An 18,692-nucleotide genomic window follows, 5' to 3' on the forward strand; every position below is an offset into this window, starting at 1 on the left:
GAGCTGAGCTTTTGGTAACGATTCTGAGATTCTTTTCCCTCGTCGTCCACACCCCCTGATATCCTCCACCCTTGCTCCCACAGTCCCCAGTGTAACATACTGCATGGCAATATCTAGATGGAGAGTGCATACAGCTATATGGAGACGGTGTATCCATTCACATTTGGTTGAAGTGACATTTCTGGAATCAAATCGATCCCTTTGTTTGTTCCTATGTTCCTGTATGTTTCCTGTATTTAAAAGTACTGTGCATCCCTAACTATTGAGTGTGTGCTTATCATCCCAACCAGTTATGCGTGGCCGGGACAAACACAAGGCTTTGCACATACACTACATGAACAAAAGTATGTGGACACCTGCTCGTCGAACATCTCATTCCAAAATCATGGGCATTAATAGGGAGTTGGTCCCCCCTTTGCTGCTATAACAGCCTTCACTCTTCTGGGAAGGCTTTCCACTAGTTGAAACATTGCTGTGGGGACATGCTTCCATTCACGCACAAGAGCATTAGTGAGGTTGGGCACTGATGTTGGGCGATTAGGCCTGGCTCGAAGTCGGCGTTCCAATTCATCCCAAAGGTGTCCGATGGGGTTGAGGTCAGGGCTCTTTGCAGGCCAGTCAAGTTCTTCCACACTGATCTCGACAAACCATTTCTGTATGGACCTCGCTTTGTGCACAGAGGCATTGTCATGCTGAAACAGGAAAGGGCCTTCCCCAAACTGTTGTCACAAAGTTGGAAGCACAGAATCAAGATTTCCCTTTACTGGAACTAAGGGGCCTAGCCAGAACCATGAAAAACAGCCGCAGACCATTATTCCTCCTCCACCAAACTTTACAGTTGGCACTATGCATTCGGGCAGGTAGTGTTCTCCTGGCATCCGCCAACCCCAAATTCGTCAATCGGACTGCCAGATGGTGAAGCGTGATTCATTACTCCAGAGAACGTGTTTCCACTGCTCCATAGTCTAGTGGTGGCAAGCTTTACACCACTCCAGCCGACGCTTGGCATTGCACATTCTGATCTTAGGCTTGTGTGTGGCTGCTCGGCCACGGAAACCCATTTTATGAGGTTTGGAACTCGGAGAGAGTGTTGTAACCGAGGACAGACCGAGGAGAGACAATGTTTACGCGCTACACGCTTCAGCACTTGGCGGTCCCGTTCTGTGAGCTTGTGTGGCCTACCAACTTTGCGGCTGAGCCGTTGTTGTTCCAAGACGTTTCCACTTCACAATAACAGCATACAGTTGACCGGGGCAGCTCTAGTAGGGCAGAAATTTGACGAACTGACTTGTTGGAAAGGTGGCATCCTACGACAGTGCCATGTTGAAAGTCACTAAGCTCTTCAGTAAAGCCATTTTACTGCCAATGTTTGTCTATGGAGATTGCATGGTTGTGTGAATCCACTAATTTGAAGGGTTGTCCACATACTTTTGTATATATAGTATATGTTATGACCTGCCATGGCAAACAACATGTTTGTGATGCTAGAGGGGAAGAGATGGTGGCTATGAAAAGAGAGCAGCAGTGACTGTCCCAGGTGACTTGGTTTCCACTCAAGTAACCATGGAAGTGTTTGCTCTCATCCTCTCACTCATCTCCTCACCCACTGCCTCAGGCAGGCAGGCTGGAGAATCAGGAGAGGTGATGTAAAAATGCAGTCACTAAAATACTGTGCTACCTAGTGTTTCACTAGTCTTGCCTAGGGCAACAGACTCAAATTAAATCAAAGTTTATTTGTCACGTGTGCCAAATACAACAGGTGTAGACCTTACAGTGAAGTGGTTACTTACAGGCTCTAACCAATAGTGCAAAAAAGGTATTAGGTGAACAATAGGTAGGTAAAGAAATAAAAACAGTAAAAAGACAGGCTATATACAGTAGTGAGGCTATAACAGTAGCGAGGCTACATACAGACAGTTAGTCAGGCTGAATGAGGTAGTATGTACATGTAGATATGGTTAAAGTGACTATGCATATATGATGAACAGAGAGTAGCAGTAGCGTAAAAGAGGGGTTGGCGGGTGGGACACAATGCAGATAGCCCGGTTAGCCAATGTGCGGGAGCATTGGTTGGTCGGCCCAATTGAGGTAGTATGTATATATGAATGTATAGTTAAGTGACCATGCATATATGATAAACAGAGAGTAACAGCAGCTATTCATGAAATATTCATATTTTCTGCTGGTTATAATGCTAATTTGATAACTAAGCTCTCTAGGAAAAGTAGTTCCTTTAGAAATTGTCACTTTTCCCTCAAAGACTGTAATAAAAAATACATGCTCCATCCTTCCATAAAAAGATCTCTATAACCTCTGGAATTTTAAAGGTTCACTCATCACAACACATTCATTACCATCCTTCCACACAAGGCTTATACATCTTGTAATTCTAATGTAGTGTGAAAATGAACTATTAAACATATTAAGCAATTAAACCTAGCCTCAGTAATTTGACTGAATCAATTATGATAGTCTGAGGCACATCACTGCATGAAAGGCACATTTACAGGCCGTACACTCCAGTGCACAAGTCCGAAAGGGTATAGCTTCTGGACATTTTTGTGTGCACTTGTCCAGCAGTGTTTGGCCCGGCACACATCCCAAAAATCTCAAATAACGGACCACTTTTGTGCGCAGACATGCACGGACGTGTATACAGTATGTCCGGAAATAGTTCAGTAAAATCCCCAGAAACTACCGCACATGTCCACCCACATACCAGGACACATCTTGAAATTCCAGTGCACGCCTTTGACGTCAGTTGCAATACATCTCCTTCCACGTCCGTCCACGTCTCTCCCATGAATGTCAGTAAATGGTCGTGCACTTGCTCAAGGTTGCACATATTTATTCGCCCCACTGAATGCTAATGCTAGTCATTGCTAGCTTGCCTTAGTGGCTGTCAAGGGTATAATAAAAACACAATGAATTATTAAATGAATGACTTACAGTGAATTAGGAATTAATTAATTAATAAATGACTTAATTATTTGTATAATAATAAATATCACAAATCAACCTTTTCCGAAACAAATATTCAAGCATCACTATCAAGGTTTTTCCAGCACCTCACGACATTGTTATACTAAAACAAGTCTTAGTTCCTTGAATAAAACTTATCAATACACTTGTTGAAGGACGACAAATAATTGCAGTAGAGCGGGAGAAAGTGGGTAATAGCATCTGCATTTAGGCTAAGCAGAGCCTGAAACTAAAGTAAAACCCATGGAGGCTAGCCCTGGGCCAAGCTGGATGACTCCTGCCAGTATTCAGCGCTCTTATTTTGAAAACACTTTAATTAATTATTGAATTTCAAATGTGGTGCTTACTTGCTTACATGGGAAAAAGAGGGGTGAGGGTATACCTCATATGAAGGAATATGAACGAGCCTATTCAAAATTCAAAGATTAACAAAAGTGTTTTCAAAAGGATCAAGCACAGTACTGACAGGAGTCATCCAGCTTGGCCCAGGGCGAGCCTCCATTGGGGGTGCTATAGTGTTGAGGGTTGTCTGGTCCGTGGTATATACAGTGCATTTGGAAAGTATTCAGACCACTTGACTTTTTCCACATTTTGTTACGTTACAGCCTTATTCTAAAATGTATTTAAAAAATGTTTTATTTCCTAATCAATCTATACACAATACCCCATTAAAACTGAAATATTACATTTCCATAAGTATTCAGACCCTTTACTCAGTACTTTGTTGAAGCACCTTTGGCAGCGAATAAAGCCTTGAGTCTTCTTGGGAATGACGCTACAAGCTTGGCACACCAGTATTTGGGGAGTTTCTCCCATTCTTCTCTGCAGATCCTCTCAAGCTCTGTCATGTTGGATGGGGAGCGTCACTGCACAGCTATTTTCAGTCTCTCCAGAAGCGGTAGATTGGATTCAAGTCTGGGGTCTGGCTGGGCCACGAAAGGACATTCAGAGACTTGTCCAAAGCCACTCCTGTGTTGTCTTGGCTGTGTGGTTAGGGTGGTTGTCCTGTTGGAAGGTGAACCATTGCCCCAGTCTGAGGTCCTGAGCGCTCTGGAAAAGGTTTTCATCAAGGATCTCTCTGTACTTTGCTCTGTTCATCTTTCCCTTGATCCTGACTAATCTCCCAGTCCCTGCCGCTGAAAAATTTCCCCACAGCATGATGCTGCCACCACCATGCTTCACCGTAGGGATGGTGCCGGGTTTCCTCCAGACGTGACGCTTGGCATTCAAGCCAAAGAGTTCAATCTTGGTTTCATCAGACCAGAGAATCTTGTTTCTCATGGTCTGAGAGTCCTTTAGGTGCCTTTTGAGAAACTCCAAACGGGTTGTCATGTGCCTTTTACTGAGGAGTAGCTTCCGTCTGGCCACTCTACCATAAAGGCCTGATTGGTGGAATGCTGCAAAGATGGTTGTCCTTCTGAAAGGTTCTCCCATCTCCACAGATGAACTCTGGAGCTCTGTCAGAGTGACCATCGGGTTCTTGGTCACCTCCCTGACCAAGGCTCTTTTCCCCCGATTACCTGCTTTCACCAGGCGGCCAGCTCTAGGAAGAGTCTTGGAGGTCACTGTGTTCTTGGGGACTTTCAATGCTGCAGAAAGTTTTTTGTACCCTTCCCCAGATCTGTGCCTCACCAGAATTATGTCTCAGAGCTCTACGGACAATTCCTTCAACCTCATGGCTTGGGTTTTTCTCTCACATGGACTGTCAACTGTGGGACCTTATATAGACAGGTGTGTGCCTTTCCAAATCATGTCCAATCAATTGAATTTACCACAGGTGGACTCCAATCAGGTTGTAGAAACATCAAGGATGATCAATGGAAGCAGGATGCACCTGACCTCAATTTCAAGTCTCATAGCAAAGGGTCTGAATACTTATAAAAGTAAGTTATTTTATTTGTAAGAAATTTGCTACATTTAAAAAAAAAACTGTTTTCACTTTGTCATTATGGGGTATTGTGTGTAGACTGATGAGGAAAACATTTAATTTGATTTTAGAATAAGGCTGTTACGTCACAAAATGTGGAAAAGGGGAAGGGGTCTGAATACTTACCGAATGCACTGTTGGTTGCCTTAATGGAAACTCCCCAGACATGATCCATGTGCTGTGGCTCGTCAAGTAGCTCTTGTCCCTCTCCAAGCAGCTCTGTAGTTCTCCATTAAGGGCAGTGAGCACCTCACTCCGCAAGTAGGGGGGCTTGACGAACCACACTGGTTTTCTGTTTTGCAGGCCTCCTCATTGTTCATCAAGTCCACATTAACTCGACTCCAAATGTCTCTCTCATTCTCTGCAAGCACTCTCCACCATGCATCTAGAACCAATAGAACACAGTAAACAAATGCATAAGTCTCAAGTCATTCATGTTCATATAATTCATATAAAATCTTAACTTTACCCCACTAACCCCAGATTCAGAGTTAGTGAAGGGGAATTCCAACCTTTGACATATCACCTACCTTCATTGTAGTTCCCCAAAACAGTTTTTGATATCTTGTGAAAGTACTGAGATTATTGGTATTATTGGACTTTGTGATAACAATAGTTGAATTTCATCCACTTGGTTGAAAGGGGCTCCACATGCCTTTGGCTACATGCACTCGATGTATCACCCACAAACACCGACCCAAAGGTCATTATAATCAAATGAGATATAAGTTTTGCATGTGATACTGTCAGTGCACAGAGCTACAGGCATGAGGACTAGAGTAGGAAACAGAATGTTAGCCAAAATGTGTACCAAGCTCATGATTACTGTTATTTTCAGTAAAACAGTCAATACAGTTCTGATCAAATCCAATCAAAATGTATTTGTCACATGTGCCGAATACAACAGCTGTAGATCTTACAGTGAAATGCTTACTTGCAAGCCCTTAACCAACAATGCAGTTAAGAAAATACCTCAAAAAAAGTAAGAGATAAGAATAACAAATAATTAAAGAGCAGCAGTAAATAACAATAGCAGGGCTATATACAGGGGGTACTGGTACAGAGTCAATGTGCGGTGGCACCAGTTAGTCAAGTTAATTGAGGTAATGTGTACATGTAGGTAGAGTTATTAAAGTGACTATGCATGGATAATAACAGAGTAGCAGCAGCTTAGAAGAGGAGGAGGGAGGGGGGCAATGCAAATAGTCTGGGTAGCCATTTGATTAGCTATTCAGGAGTCTTATGTCTTGGGGGTAGAAGCTGTTTAGATGCCTCTTGGACCAAGACCTGGCACTCCGGTACCGCTTGCCATGCGGTAGCAGAGAGAACAGTCTATGACTAGGGTGGCTGGAGTCTTTGACAATTTTTAGGGTCTTCCTCTGACACCGCATAAACAATTACTGTTCCAACAAAGTACAGCAATCAGTGATTAACGGAACTACGAGGGCTAGAGCAGCCACTCTAGACCAGGTGGGTGGAATTCAATGTCTGTTTTCATTCTACTTTTCTACACTCAAATATATAACTTGAAACCTGTAATAGGGCCATATATGCACTTTGTATTCCAAGGACCAGGAGTAATAAACCTAGTGTTACACAGAAGCTACTTTTCCAAAATTACTTATTTGTATGGTTCTCCAAGATTGTGTCCCCTATGTTATCAGGTAAACCTGAGAGATACGCCTGCCTCACAGTCTTGTAATAGGTGGCACAAGAGCCTGCAATGGATATAAGCGCAAGGTTAATTTGATGTTGTTTTGGTGGCCAGGTCACCGGTGTAGGGCATTGCTATCGTTTGTAAAAACAGCATTAAGCATACCATTAAAAGTATCAACCATTTTCAGTATTTGAATGAACAAAGAAAACATTAACATCTGGGGACGTGTTCGTGCTCTTTGACATCGCACAGACACATTGTACTGGGAGGTAAATCTGTGTCAGAGAGAATGCAAACGTGTTACGTTTGTGTAAATGTTACAACTCAATTCAACAATCTCTAGAATAATCTACTTCACTAGCTAATTGCCTTTGCAAAAATGTATGTCTTACTAGCTGTGCATGTATGACACACCAAGGTTAAACCTCGTTAGTTAACTATCTAGTTACCTAGCTACAATAGTACGCAAGTATAAACAATAGTACGCAAGTATAAACACCATGGGACCACGCAGCTGTCACACCACTCAGGAAGGAGACGCATTCTGTCTCCTAGAGATGAATGTACTTTGGTGCGAAAAGTGCAAAACAATCCCAGAACAACAGCAAAGGACCTTGTGAAGATGCTGGAGGAAACAGGTACAAAAGTAACAATATCCACAGTAAAACGAGTCCTATATCAAAATAACCTGAAAGGCCATTCAGCAAGGAAGAAGCCATTAGTCCAAAACCGCCATAAAAAAGCCAGACTACGGTTTGCAACTGCACATGGGGACAAAGATCGTACTTTTTGGAGAAATGTCCTCTGGCCTGATGAAATAAAAATATAACTGCTTGGCCATAATGACCATTGTTATGTTTGGAGGAAAAAGGGGGAAGCTTGCAAGCCGAAGAACACCACCCCAACCGTTCAGCACGGGGGTGGCAGCATCATGTTGTGGGGGTGCTTTGCTGCAGGAGGGACTGGTGCACTTCACAAAATAGATGGCATCATGAGGAACGACAATTATGTGGATATATTGAAGCAACATTTCAAGACATCAGGGACCCTCTGCACACATCGACAACAGCCACCCTTGAGGCATCGTTAATAATCGCTCCACAAAGGGGAACAACTACTTCAAGGTCTCAGAGCGAGTGACGTCACCGATTGAAACGCTATTAGCGCGCACCACCGCTAACTAGCTAGCCATTTCACATCGGTTACACTCACCCCCCTTTTGACCTCTTCCTTTTCCGCAGCAACCAGTGATCCGGGTCAACAGCATCAATCTAACAGTATAGCTTCCGTCCCTCTCCTCGCCCCTACCTGGGCTCGAACCAGGGACCCTCTGCACACATCGACAACAGCCACCCTCGAAGCATCGTTACCCATCGCTCCACAAAAGCCACGGCCCTTGCAGAGCAAGGGGAACAACTACTTCAAGGTCTCAGAGCGAGAAACCATGCTTCTATTTGTTACAAACCTGAAAACAGGATAAATAAGTAGACACAGAGATATGGCTTCTTTTCACTGGGCTTCTCTTGCAACACATAAGGTAGAGAGGCACGCGCCTGTGGCAGTTGAGAATTTACGTGACGTGGACCGTCTGGAAATTTCATGAAATGTACTAATGCATAATTGGGATTTTACTATCCCAGAAATTCCTGTATCACGTAAGTGTTCTGGGATGTGTGGATCTCTACAGGAGTCTGCACATTAGCATTGGTAAATTCCCACCCACAACCGTGCACCTCAAATTTCACAGGAATATAACAGATCCAATTTCACCCAGAAACTCTGCTTTTCATACAGGCTGTGCTGGAGGGAGGTGAGGGAGGGAGGGTGCTCTCAGAGAAGAGGGGCGGCTCAACCTGAGTGACACAACAACCATTAACAGGTGTCATCACATCACCTAGTTCCACAGATTATGGGACTGGCCCTAACTGCAGAAGCACAATCATAGTGTCCCCCACTCAGGTGCAGCTTGTTCTATCCAGTTTATTTGCATACCTTAAAGTCTTCGCATATACACACAGATTGTACATACATGTCAAAATGAGGCAATAGCAGGGCCACACCATCCTTGGATTATCCGCTTGTGAGGTACGGTACTACATGAAGACTTTCCAGGATGTGGTCGGATAAACAGAGCAACAGGCGTCCTCTGGGTATCTGTAATGAGAGAGAGCAGAGGTGCCATAATGACATTTTTAATCACATGTCTTTAATTAGTTTCAGTGGGACAATGGATCTGGTTACAGAGAAACGCATTCATCCACCAATGCCAAATGCAGATATTACCCCGTGCTTTGATTGTCGTCATTTAGATACAACATAAAAATAACATTAACAATAACAGAAAAATACATTCTGCATTTATTTATGTAATTCCACATCATTTAACAGTATCCATCTATGGTTTTAAAAGAACATAATATTGATATTCTGCAACTGAGACAGCGATGTTGACCTGATAGCAATATGACTGTTTTTTTATTGAATGTGAATTGGTGTTGCTTCCCAAGGGCATGTTCACATGTCAAAGAACGAAAATATGGCCTGTCACTTTAAGATGGTTAAATCTGCCTGTCATATCCTACACTCCCGCCTACATGGTATAAAGCAGCCTATCAGCTCACAGCGCACGTGACGAGCGTTCTATGCGATGACCTCATCCCTGGAGTGGGATGACGTCAAATTCAAGATGGATGGAATCACGACTACCACACACTCAACATAATTCTGATATAAAGTCTTTAGTGTGCTGCGTGGAAACAGAACGAATACATAGGGGTAAGTTTAGAAAGCCATGAAACTACTTTGGTTGAGATTGTCTTGCGCTAGTGCTCTACATTGGACTCTTGTTTGGAGAAAAGCTTTTTTTTCCTGACGTAACTCTGAGGTGGCTTCTTCGTCTTTTCTAAACCCCACGAGTAACTGCTCTGTGTCTGCTCCTGTAGATGCTGCGTCTGCGCTTTAACTAACCAGGGAGAAAATACAGTAGTGGGTGTGTGCGCACACAGTGACCACACACTCCTTTCTCGAGCACTGTGGTTTTATTCTGTTTCTTTACGTTTCCCTTTCGGAAACATTAACACAAAGTGATTACGTGATTTCACCACCAGCAACGGTAACAAACAGACCATATACCGCGTCATTGTTTAGATGTAATTTACCTATTTAGTCCATTACGGAGAGGATACTTGCCCGAGTTCTAAAACCAGTTTCGGCTGAATTTGTGTGACATCAGGAATTTTAGCCACGTCTCGCTTATTATCTAATGCTTGCTCCCCTGGCTTCTCCTCAGACACATTCTATGGGCGCAGCGTTCTAAACTTTTCTGGTATGGAATGTACCAAACATGTTTGTGTAATCATGTGGAATTGATAACGGTGTCCACCGTTCTGTGTGCAACGGAATGAACGCTGCCTGCGTTCCTTCTAAATATGCCCCCCGCCATGTCTTCTGATTAAAGACATGATGTAATCGAAATGGAACCTATAAATGCGCATGCGTCATGTTATTTGCGCTCATAGCACAAATACAGTCGCCTCCTTCCAGTTGCTGAGCTAAAAAAGGTTGGGTAGACTAATGCAGTACTCTTCATGATTTACAGAATACGTGTTTTGGTATTCTAAAATTGAAAATTAAGGATTTACCAACTAGGCAAATTTTCACTAATAAATTGTTGGCACAGACTGCATAGCAAAATACGTCTTACCGAAAAAAAACTGGCTTCTGGCAAACACTTGTCAAGTCTTTGGCCAATTTGTCGCAAATTTGCAACAAACTCATTTTTCATGCATATGGCAGGTTTTGTGGCAGACTTGCGGTAAATTTGCGGCAATTTGTGAACTTTTGGCGATCAATTCTGGGAAACTTGTGATGAACTTTCTGATTGCTGCAAACTCAGTATGAATATGCAAATTAGATCAGGGAAAAACTAAAACATTAAATATAAACATGTATTAAATGTCTTAACAGATACAAATAAATCCAATACATATTGAAATCATCAGCATGGTAAAAAGAGCAAAGACCAGATATTTCCCAAATAAATTGTTTATTTAATATTTTTATGTAGCTACAACACATACATGAGAGAAATGTGAACACTATGGGTAGGGATGTTGACCTTAGAATTTTTTTTTTTTTTTTTTTTTTTACATTTTAGTCATTTAGCAGACACTCTTATCCAGAGCGACTTACAGTAGTACATGCATACATTTTTTTCTCCGTACTGGTCCCCCGTGGGAATCGAACACACAACCCTGGCGTTGCAAACACCATGCTCTACCAACTGAGCCACACGGGACATGTTTAAAGGGCCAACTACAGAATTATTTACATGAGCCAAGTGATAACTGAGCAATAGATTTCAACCAATGGAAGTTTTAAAAAATCATTAACAAAATGTAAATAATTAAAACAAAACTAAATCATACCCTGTTCAGGACTATTGCCTTTGAGTGAACTTTGGAGATGGCGGCCTTGTGGAAGTCCTTCGTCCAAAGCTTGTTGAATGCATGTACTGAAACAATCAGAAAACACCAAACAATCATTCAGCATTAAGGTTGTTGGAATTTTCAGCGGGTTTTGTGATGAATGAGCAATCTGATTCAATGAACGCACATTTAGCTATATTCTGCGACAACCCTCCAGTAAGCTAGCGTCTTGAGCATGGTCGCCAGGCTAACGTTAGCTAACTATTAAACCTTAACACAGCCAGAGATATTAGCACAGAAAATGGCTAGCTAACTAGTTAATGGTCGTTCGCTAATGCTCAAGCTAATGTTAGCTAGCTACCTAATTATAATAGGTCAACCTATTTAACCTGAATCAAATTTAACCATCAAATTCTTAATTTGTAAAGTTTGTTAGTTACCATTATCACAGTTCAGTCTGCCAAAACACCCTTAGTTTGTCTAAATAACATTAGCCATTTTCAAACTCACAAAGTCGCACTAGAGGACTTGTTAGTTGCCACGTCTTGACACTTGTTCACATTATGGTGGACTTATCCCACTGGCTGGGTCAAATATCCATAATGTATTTTTTTAGGCGTTGCGTTGCGCAGGGGCTTAGCTGACATGCATCTAAAAAAAAATTGGTTGAGTTTGCCCCACCGAGATTTACATGCTAAAATCAGCACTGCCATAACCCAACCTTAATAACCCAGTACAAACGACCCAACCTTGCTGTTTTTACAGAAAACAACCCAACTATTGACCCAATGCCTGCAACCCAGCAATTGGGTCATCCAAACAACCCAGCATTTTGTAAAGTGTAACTTACATCTCAAAGCCATGCATGCAAGAAGTCTTGGCCTGTCTGGTGCACAAATATTTCTCTGTCCTCAGTTTGATTGAAGGCCTCAATCTGTATTTTTTCCTTGTAACTGATTGTTTCTAGAACAAGGGAAGGAACAACATGATCAAGATGAGTTAGCTTCTACTAGTTTTAAGCAATGAAAGATCTGATTGTTACAAAGAATGAATGTATGGGCTACATTTGAGAATACATGCATTTGCTTACCTTATCAATCTTATTGACAATACTAATTTATCGCTCAAAAAAAGTGTTATGAGTGATTGCACCGCAAACATATTTCCAGGGTGTTGATGCATCCTCCTCTCTGCCTCTTCCAACACCACTGGTAGGGGAAGGGTATCCATCTGCAAAAATAAATGTTGCATTATTGTCAAATCAACTCATATTGTTGCTACCTTAGCAGTTGTGCTAGCTAACATGCTACTGAACTGTGACACTAGCGTATTGGTATTAAGACAGCAACGTATTCACCCAAAAATATAAATGTTTAGGCAAATCATTAGTTTGCTAGCTTAGCTACCTATCACATTAATTGTGCAAAAATAGGATAGCTAACGTTAGCCAGTCCGTGGCACTGAGATTGAAACTGGTATCAACAAAATGTGTTTCACTCTATCCCATAAAACATGACATTGCTAACTAGGTATCATTTACCAAATAAAATGTTGAAGTTTATTCACTATGAAGTTTAATTAATAAGTTAGACACTCACAGGACAACTTTGGTAGCTAGCTAAGATAGCTTGGTTTCCATTTTTCAACAGATGTTTCTAATCCCGCTGATTATGTAATCAACGGTTACTGGTCTTGGAACGTTTTGCAACAAGTTATGCCACAGATTCAAATTGAAGCTTGAGAGAATTGTCTGCCAGAAAAAAATCTCTGGCGAACTCTTTGCCACTTGTGGCAATAAATATTATTGCTGCCAAAGATTTGCCACAGATTCACCATTAGGTGGAAACATTTGCAAACTACTGGCAACATTTTGTGGCACACCATTTAGTTTTCAGCAAATTTGCCACAAACTTGGGGAAGTTTCTGAAACATTGTCACACCTGTATGTCATAAGAATTTGGCATAATGTTATTAGATTCTTCTACTTTTTGCAACTTTTCTGATGTTATTTATTTCTTTAGGTAGATTTATTTGACACATAGTTTGTTTGATTTTATGTATTTCCTAAATGTTTAGGTAACTCCTTCCTTATTTTTTTTTACTGAACAATGTTAGTCAAACTAAGGGTCTTGAAATTAAAATCCTCTCGTTTTTTTTCTTGCCTTTCAGTCAGAATGGAGAGTCTGGTGCACTATAGTAATCCCTCCCATGGCCTCTCGGTCTTGGGGATGCTCAATGAGCAGCGCCTGAAGGGGCAGCTCTGTGACACAGTCTTGGTTGTCGGGGATCAGAGGTACCAAGCCCACAGGAGTGTGCTTGCTGCCAGCAGTGAGTATTTCCAATCCCTGTTCACACGAAGGCTGTCTGACACCCACAAAGTGATACAGTTGGACTTCTGTGAGCCTGAGGCCTTTGAGGTAGTGCTGAATTACATATACTCATCCTCCCTCTTCGTGGACAGAGGCAGCCTGGCAGCCATCCAGGAGATGGGATACAGTCTAGGAATTCCCTTTCTAACCAACATCATGTCAACAAGGCCGCATGTGTCTTACTCCGTCTCCAGAAAAAGGTTGTCCTTCTCAGAGGAAGATGACAACGACAGCCAGCTGAGGAGTGTCATTATGCGCCAGAACCGAGGTGGTGATTCTCCCGGCCCCAGTCGCTACAGTTCAAATTATCAAGGAGAGCCCTCAGGACACAGGAAACCAAACGAATCAGCCAGGAACACTGCATCCAATCCCAGAAAATCAGCTGAAGCAACTAGTGAGGGTTCTGATAGCAAGCCCATCAGTTCATATGCCTCCATCTTAAAGGGGAAGACATCATCACGCACAGGGTCATCAGTAAGGCCCCAGCTCACCTCCTCAGTCTCCTTCAGTGAATCTCCAACAGTCATGTTACAGACTGAGTCTGATCTAAGCACTAAAGAAGAGGAGGAGGAGCAGAGGCTCTACAGACCCAACACAAAAATTCAGGGCTCGGCAGGGGAGCCTAGCCAGACCATTGACAGGAGTGGCCCACTCATAAAAAGCCTGCTGCGCAGGTCATTATCCATGGACAGTCCCGTCCCAGTCTTCTCCCCAACACTGGAGCTCAATAAGCTGCAAGGCCGGGAACAGTCTGTTGTTAAGATGGTGGCAAAGACAGAGGAAGGGACTCAGAGTGAGCACAAACACAGTGTGAAAGTGGTTCCGCCGCTACTTCTCAGATCAAGGCACCACAGTAGGTATGATGATGAAGAAGAAACTCAGGGAGAGGTGTTCCATGTGAAGACAGAACCTAGCAGCCCACTGTCTGACCCCTCAGAGATCATTAGAATCACAGTAGGGGATTCTCTACCAGTAAACCTAAAAGACATTGACATTAATTTTGACCAAGGCCCTACTAAGCCATTTTATAATCTCCCTGGAAAGAGAAAGGTGAGAAGAGACAACAGAAGGTACCCATTCAAGAAGTCCAAAGGTGTGAACAAACATGATTTACCACGTGAAGATGACAATAACATGTCAGAATCTGTACCTCACAACTCCAACATGGATGACAATGATGGAGACTGGACCGATGAGCCCAGGCAGAGCAAGATGTTTAAATGCTGGAACTGTTTAAAATTGTTCAGATCCAAAGCTGGACTGCACCGCCATGTTAACATGTATCACAACCCAGATAAGCCATATGCTTGTGACATCTGCCACAAACGCTTCCACACCAACTTTAAAGTCTGGACCCACTGCCAAACCCAGCACGGAGTGGTACAAAACCCTGCTTCATCCTCCAGCTCGTTCCAGCTGGATGAAAAGTTTCAGAGGAAGCTGATTGATATTGTGCGAGAGAGAGAAATTAAGAAAGCCTTGCTCATGAAGCTGAGGAGGAATAAGCAGGGTTCGCAGTCTCAGGTGTTTGCCAAAAAAGGTGGCCTGAGGTCCAGGTCAAATTTGATATGCCCTTACTGTGGGAAAACGTTTTTGTTTCTGTCTCAGTTCAAGCAGCATTTGAAGACACACCCTGCAGAGAGGGCCAACCAAGAGACTGAGAGAGAGAGCAGTCTCTGCCAAAAGGACCAGGACCAGGACCAGCCCGGTCAGAGAGAGAACATAGACACAGAGGTTTACTCCTGCAGGCTCTGCAATGAGAAGCTGTCCTCTCACTTTGAGCAGGGAGACCACGAGAGGGGCTGTCGACACGCAACCGTGTGCCCGTACTGTGGCCTCCGATTCTCCAGCCCAGCGGTTAAAAAAGAGCATGAAGCACACTGCAAGTACAAGAAACTGACATGCCTGGAGTGCATGCGGACCTTCAAGTCCTCCTTTAGCATATGGAGACACCAGGTGGAGGTTCATAACCACAACATTATGACTGTTAAGGAACAGCTGAGCCATCAGGAGGAGATCAATGGAGAAGTATCTGACCACCTCGGAAGGCCGCTCCATACCCAGGAGTCTGTGGGAGCGGGGAGCTCCAGAGAGGACATCATCTACAGTGACTCTTCAGGTCCGCCTATGTTCGACTCAGAGGATTCTTCATCATTCGTGGCCGAGGACTTGAGTGTTAACCAGCATAAGAACGACCATCATGGCGAGCTGACAGTGAAGGAGGAGCCCATTGAGGAGGCTGTGAGCGAGAGGGAGGACATGACGTCTGGGGCCTCCATCGAGCCCGAGGAGCCAGGTGTTTGGCCATGTGAAAAATGTGGCAAGCTCTTCAGTGGCCACAAAGACCTGGAGCGCCACCAGGAGCTGCTGTGCCACATCAAACCCTTCATCTGTCACATCTGCAATAAGGCCTTCAGGACCAACTTTCGTCTTTGGAGCCACTTCCAGTCCCACATGTCCACCTCCGATGAACCTGGAGTGAGAGAGGTCGATGATAGGCGCCCTTCGTCTCCCTCCCCCTCACCACCACCGGCGGTCACACAAGCAACTGGATGTCCTGCCCCACACGTTTCTCCACCTAAACCAATGGAGGCAGAGCCAGTGGTAGCTACATCTGTGGTAGCTAAGGAGGAGGAGAAGCCTGTAAGCTTGTCGTCAATGCCCAGGACCAAGAGGCCGGAGATGGACAGATCATACAGTAGCCCCCTACCCAAGACGGATAGTGTGGATAATCCTCTCACCCCTCAGGAATCAGAAACCTTTTTTTACCATGCTCCCACTCTCTCTGCCCTCACGTTTAAGAGGCAGTACATGTGTAAGCTCTGCCACAGGACATTCAAGACTGCCTTCAGTCTTTGGAGCCATGAGCAGAGCCATAGCCACATTTGAATGTGTCTCACTCGGACACCTGTGCTCTGTTTTGAGCCTCTGAGATGATACTTTATGCTCACAGCATCGTAAAATATCAAATACAACTCTATCTACACAAGAAAGATTTTGAATGTATCTATTGCTGTTGGTAGTTGGCTTTCCTTCATGTTATATTTTCCAGTGGCCATGTGTGTTGGTGTAAAGGTGTGAATGTGTGCAATTAATTGCTATTTGCCTCGTCATCAGCTCCTAACAAATGTTACTTGGCTTTTGACATTGTTAGTACTGCGTAAATATATTTCAGATAACCCCCTTTGACTCGTCCTTACCTATTAAAACTCTTTTGATTTAGGAATTGCTGTACTGTACAATTCAAGATCAGTTAAGTGCTTTTGCTTAAATTGTGAATTTGTGTTGATTGATGCGTGACGATTATGAATATGATATATGAATATGATATTAGTGGCCTCAGGCATCATGTTTATTGATATGCACTTTGCAATTCTGTTCACTATTAACATTGCGCATATTGGTCAAATTACATTGATTCATTATTGTTATATGAATCTTTATTTTAGATCCTCTGCATCCCATTAACATTTCAGCTATAATCTGTTTTGTACCATAAAATTATGGTTTTCATATTGACTATTCATATTAATTCTTCTTTATTCAGATTTTGTCATTGCCTTAGTGATATTTCGTGTAGATTATACTAGTAAACAAAACCAAAGAGGAGATAGATTAGCAAGGGGATAAGAACTGTAAAAACGTGCAGTATTTTAACTGACACTTTTTGTAGATTCTGAGAAAATAAATAATCTTTATTTCTATTTTAATTTTAGATATCACACAATAAATTACAGATCATCATGAATGGATTATTGTGTAAAGAATAAGGAAAATATCTACTTTATTGGGAAAGTTTTGTTTACCTTCTGGGCTTGGTGTATGGTAGATTTTGTTGTAGTTTTTTAAATTATTAATTTGGTACAAAAATACAAAAGAAACTTGTATAGTAATACAAGAATGAATTTGAATGACCAAAGACATGGGTATTGTATCACTGCTCTGTGACGGCTCAATACCAGTATGATGAAGTCTGAAATAGTTTGTATGATAATTACACAAGTAATCGTGTGAATTGATAGCATGGTCTTAGCATATGCATCCTGAGACAATTGACAAATGTTCTGTTAAAACGAAGCACAATAAATCGTTGCAGATTACCTACTTTTTTTACTTCGATATTTTGAATGATTTACAACCAAGAGCCAATAAAGGTTTAAAAAAATGTAAGAACGTGAAAGCAAGACTTGCCCTGGGTGAAAAAGTGGTATTTGGAAAATAGTTCCTTTATAACAGTCCAATGTTTTTGGGTTGCTGTGGTTGTGATGGCTTGTTAATTACAGTACATCTGGAAAAGAGGATTTAATTGTTGATGATAAATGGTTTTATCATTTGTATACTGATTGAGGAGACCGCAATAACCACAGATATTGATATTCAGATTTGAAAGATGTAACTTTTTAATGTTTCACATCTGTGGTTAGGTTAAAACAATGTATTTATATTTGTGCTCTGAATTTTTGTGGAAGATCTTAAAAAAAGACATTGAGTTCAAAGAAATTGAATATAATTTTGTGTATATGGCAGTGTTTGTATAACCTTTTAATTTTGTATCTATAATTAGTTTGTTTATGAAAATACATATCTTTAGTATTATTCTGCTATTTCTGCAATAATGCATATTTGTATGGGTTGCATTATTGTTGCTTTACATAAAAGGCAGCCATTTTGTGTTTTTTCTACAGTTTTTGTGCTTGAATTCTTTCTGTAATAAAGAGTAATATTGCAGTAGCTGCCTTGGTATTGAGTGTGTATACTGTTTGGATTGCGTTTATAAGAAATGAACACCCTTGAATCATGTGAAGGTTTTCAGGAGAAGTTGGTATGTGTTTAAATGAGTAGTGCCTCTGTACTTGGCTTTAGCTTCCACTGTGGAACTATTGAAACTGCAATCTGGTTGCGCTAGTTGCAACATTATTAAGGCATGTTCAGAGCTGTTACAGATAAAATAGCTGTTACAGATGGAAAACCGCTAACTAATGTGACCAAGAGAAAAGGTGGCAATGTTATTCCTTGGACAGATGGTCACTGCCATGGGTCACATAGATGTTTTTCAAGCTATTTAGCCACTTGGACAGAGGTGACACATTTTTTTGGCTGTGAATCAGGAAGTGAATTTGTGGTCTGCACTGATGTGGAACTTTAAGATATTGTGACATTATAGTACAAGGTCACTCTCTGAATGAAAAATATGTGATTGGAGAGGAAACCTTTGCAACAGATGATGAAAAACATCCATACAGCTGAATGGCAAAGAATGCTTTTGAATAAAGCATCTGGCCTCTCAACCTAAAAAAAGCCCTCACTGTTTAATTATTCATTCTTTATTG

At 42.1% G+C, this 18,692-nt stretch overlaps 1 protein-coding gene across 1 annotated transcript; it reads left to right on the forward strand.

The window, feature by feature from the left end:
* Window positions 1-9,224: 9,224 nt before the first annotated feature.
* LOC106603531 (zinc finger and BTB domain-containing protein 21) lies at window positions 9,225-18,093 on the forward strand. Its single transcript, XM_014197356.3, has 2 exons — window positions 9,225-9,341; window positions 13,163-18,093. The coding sequence occupies exons 1-2, from the start codon at window positions 9,236-9,238 to the stop codon at window positions 16,249-16,251; spliced, it is 3,195 nt and encodes a 1,064-aa protein (XP_014052831.3). The 5' UTR covers window positions 9,225-9,235; the 3' UTR covers window positions 16,252-18,093.
* Window positions 18,094-18,692: the final 599 nt, after the last annotated feature.

Source organism: Salmo salar, chromosome 04, assembly GCF_965601325.2.
Source record: "Salmo salar chromosome 04, fSalSal1, whole genome shotgun sequence".
In the NCBI taxonomy this organism is placed as follows: Eukaryota; Metazoa; Chordata; class Actinopteri; order Salmoniformes; family Salmonidae; genus Salmo; species Salmo salar.

Excerpts from the sequence above, each read along its gene's own strand:
- LOC106603531 (XM_014197356.3), top strand. The coding sequence starts at position 9,236 with ATGACGTCAAATTCAAGATGGATGGAATCACGACTACCACACACTCAA. Across the intron at positions 9,342-13,162 it reads AACAGAACGAATACATAGGG|TCAGAATGGAGAGTCTGGTG; the intron begins GTAAGTTTAGAA and ends CTTGCCTTTCAG.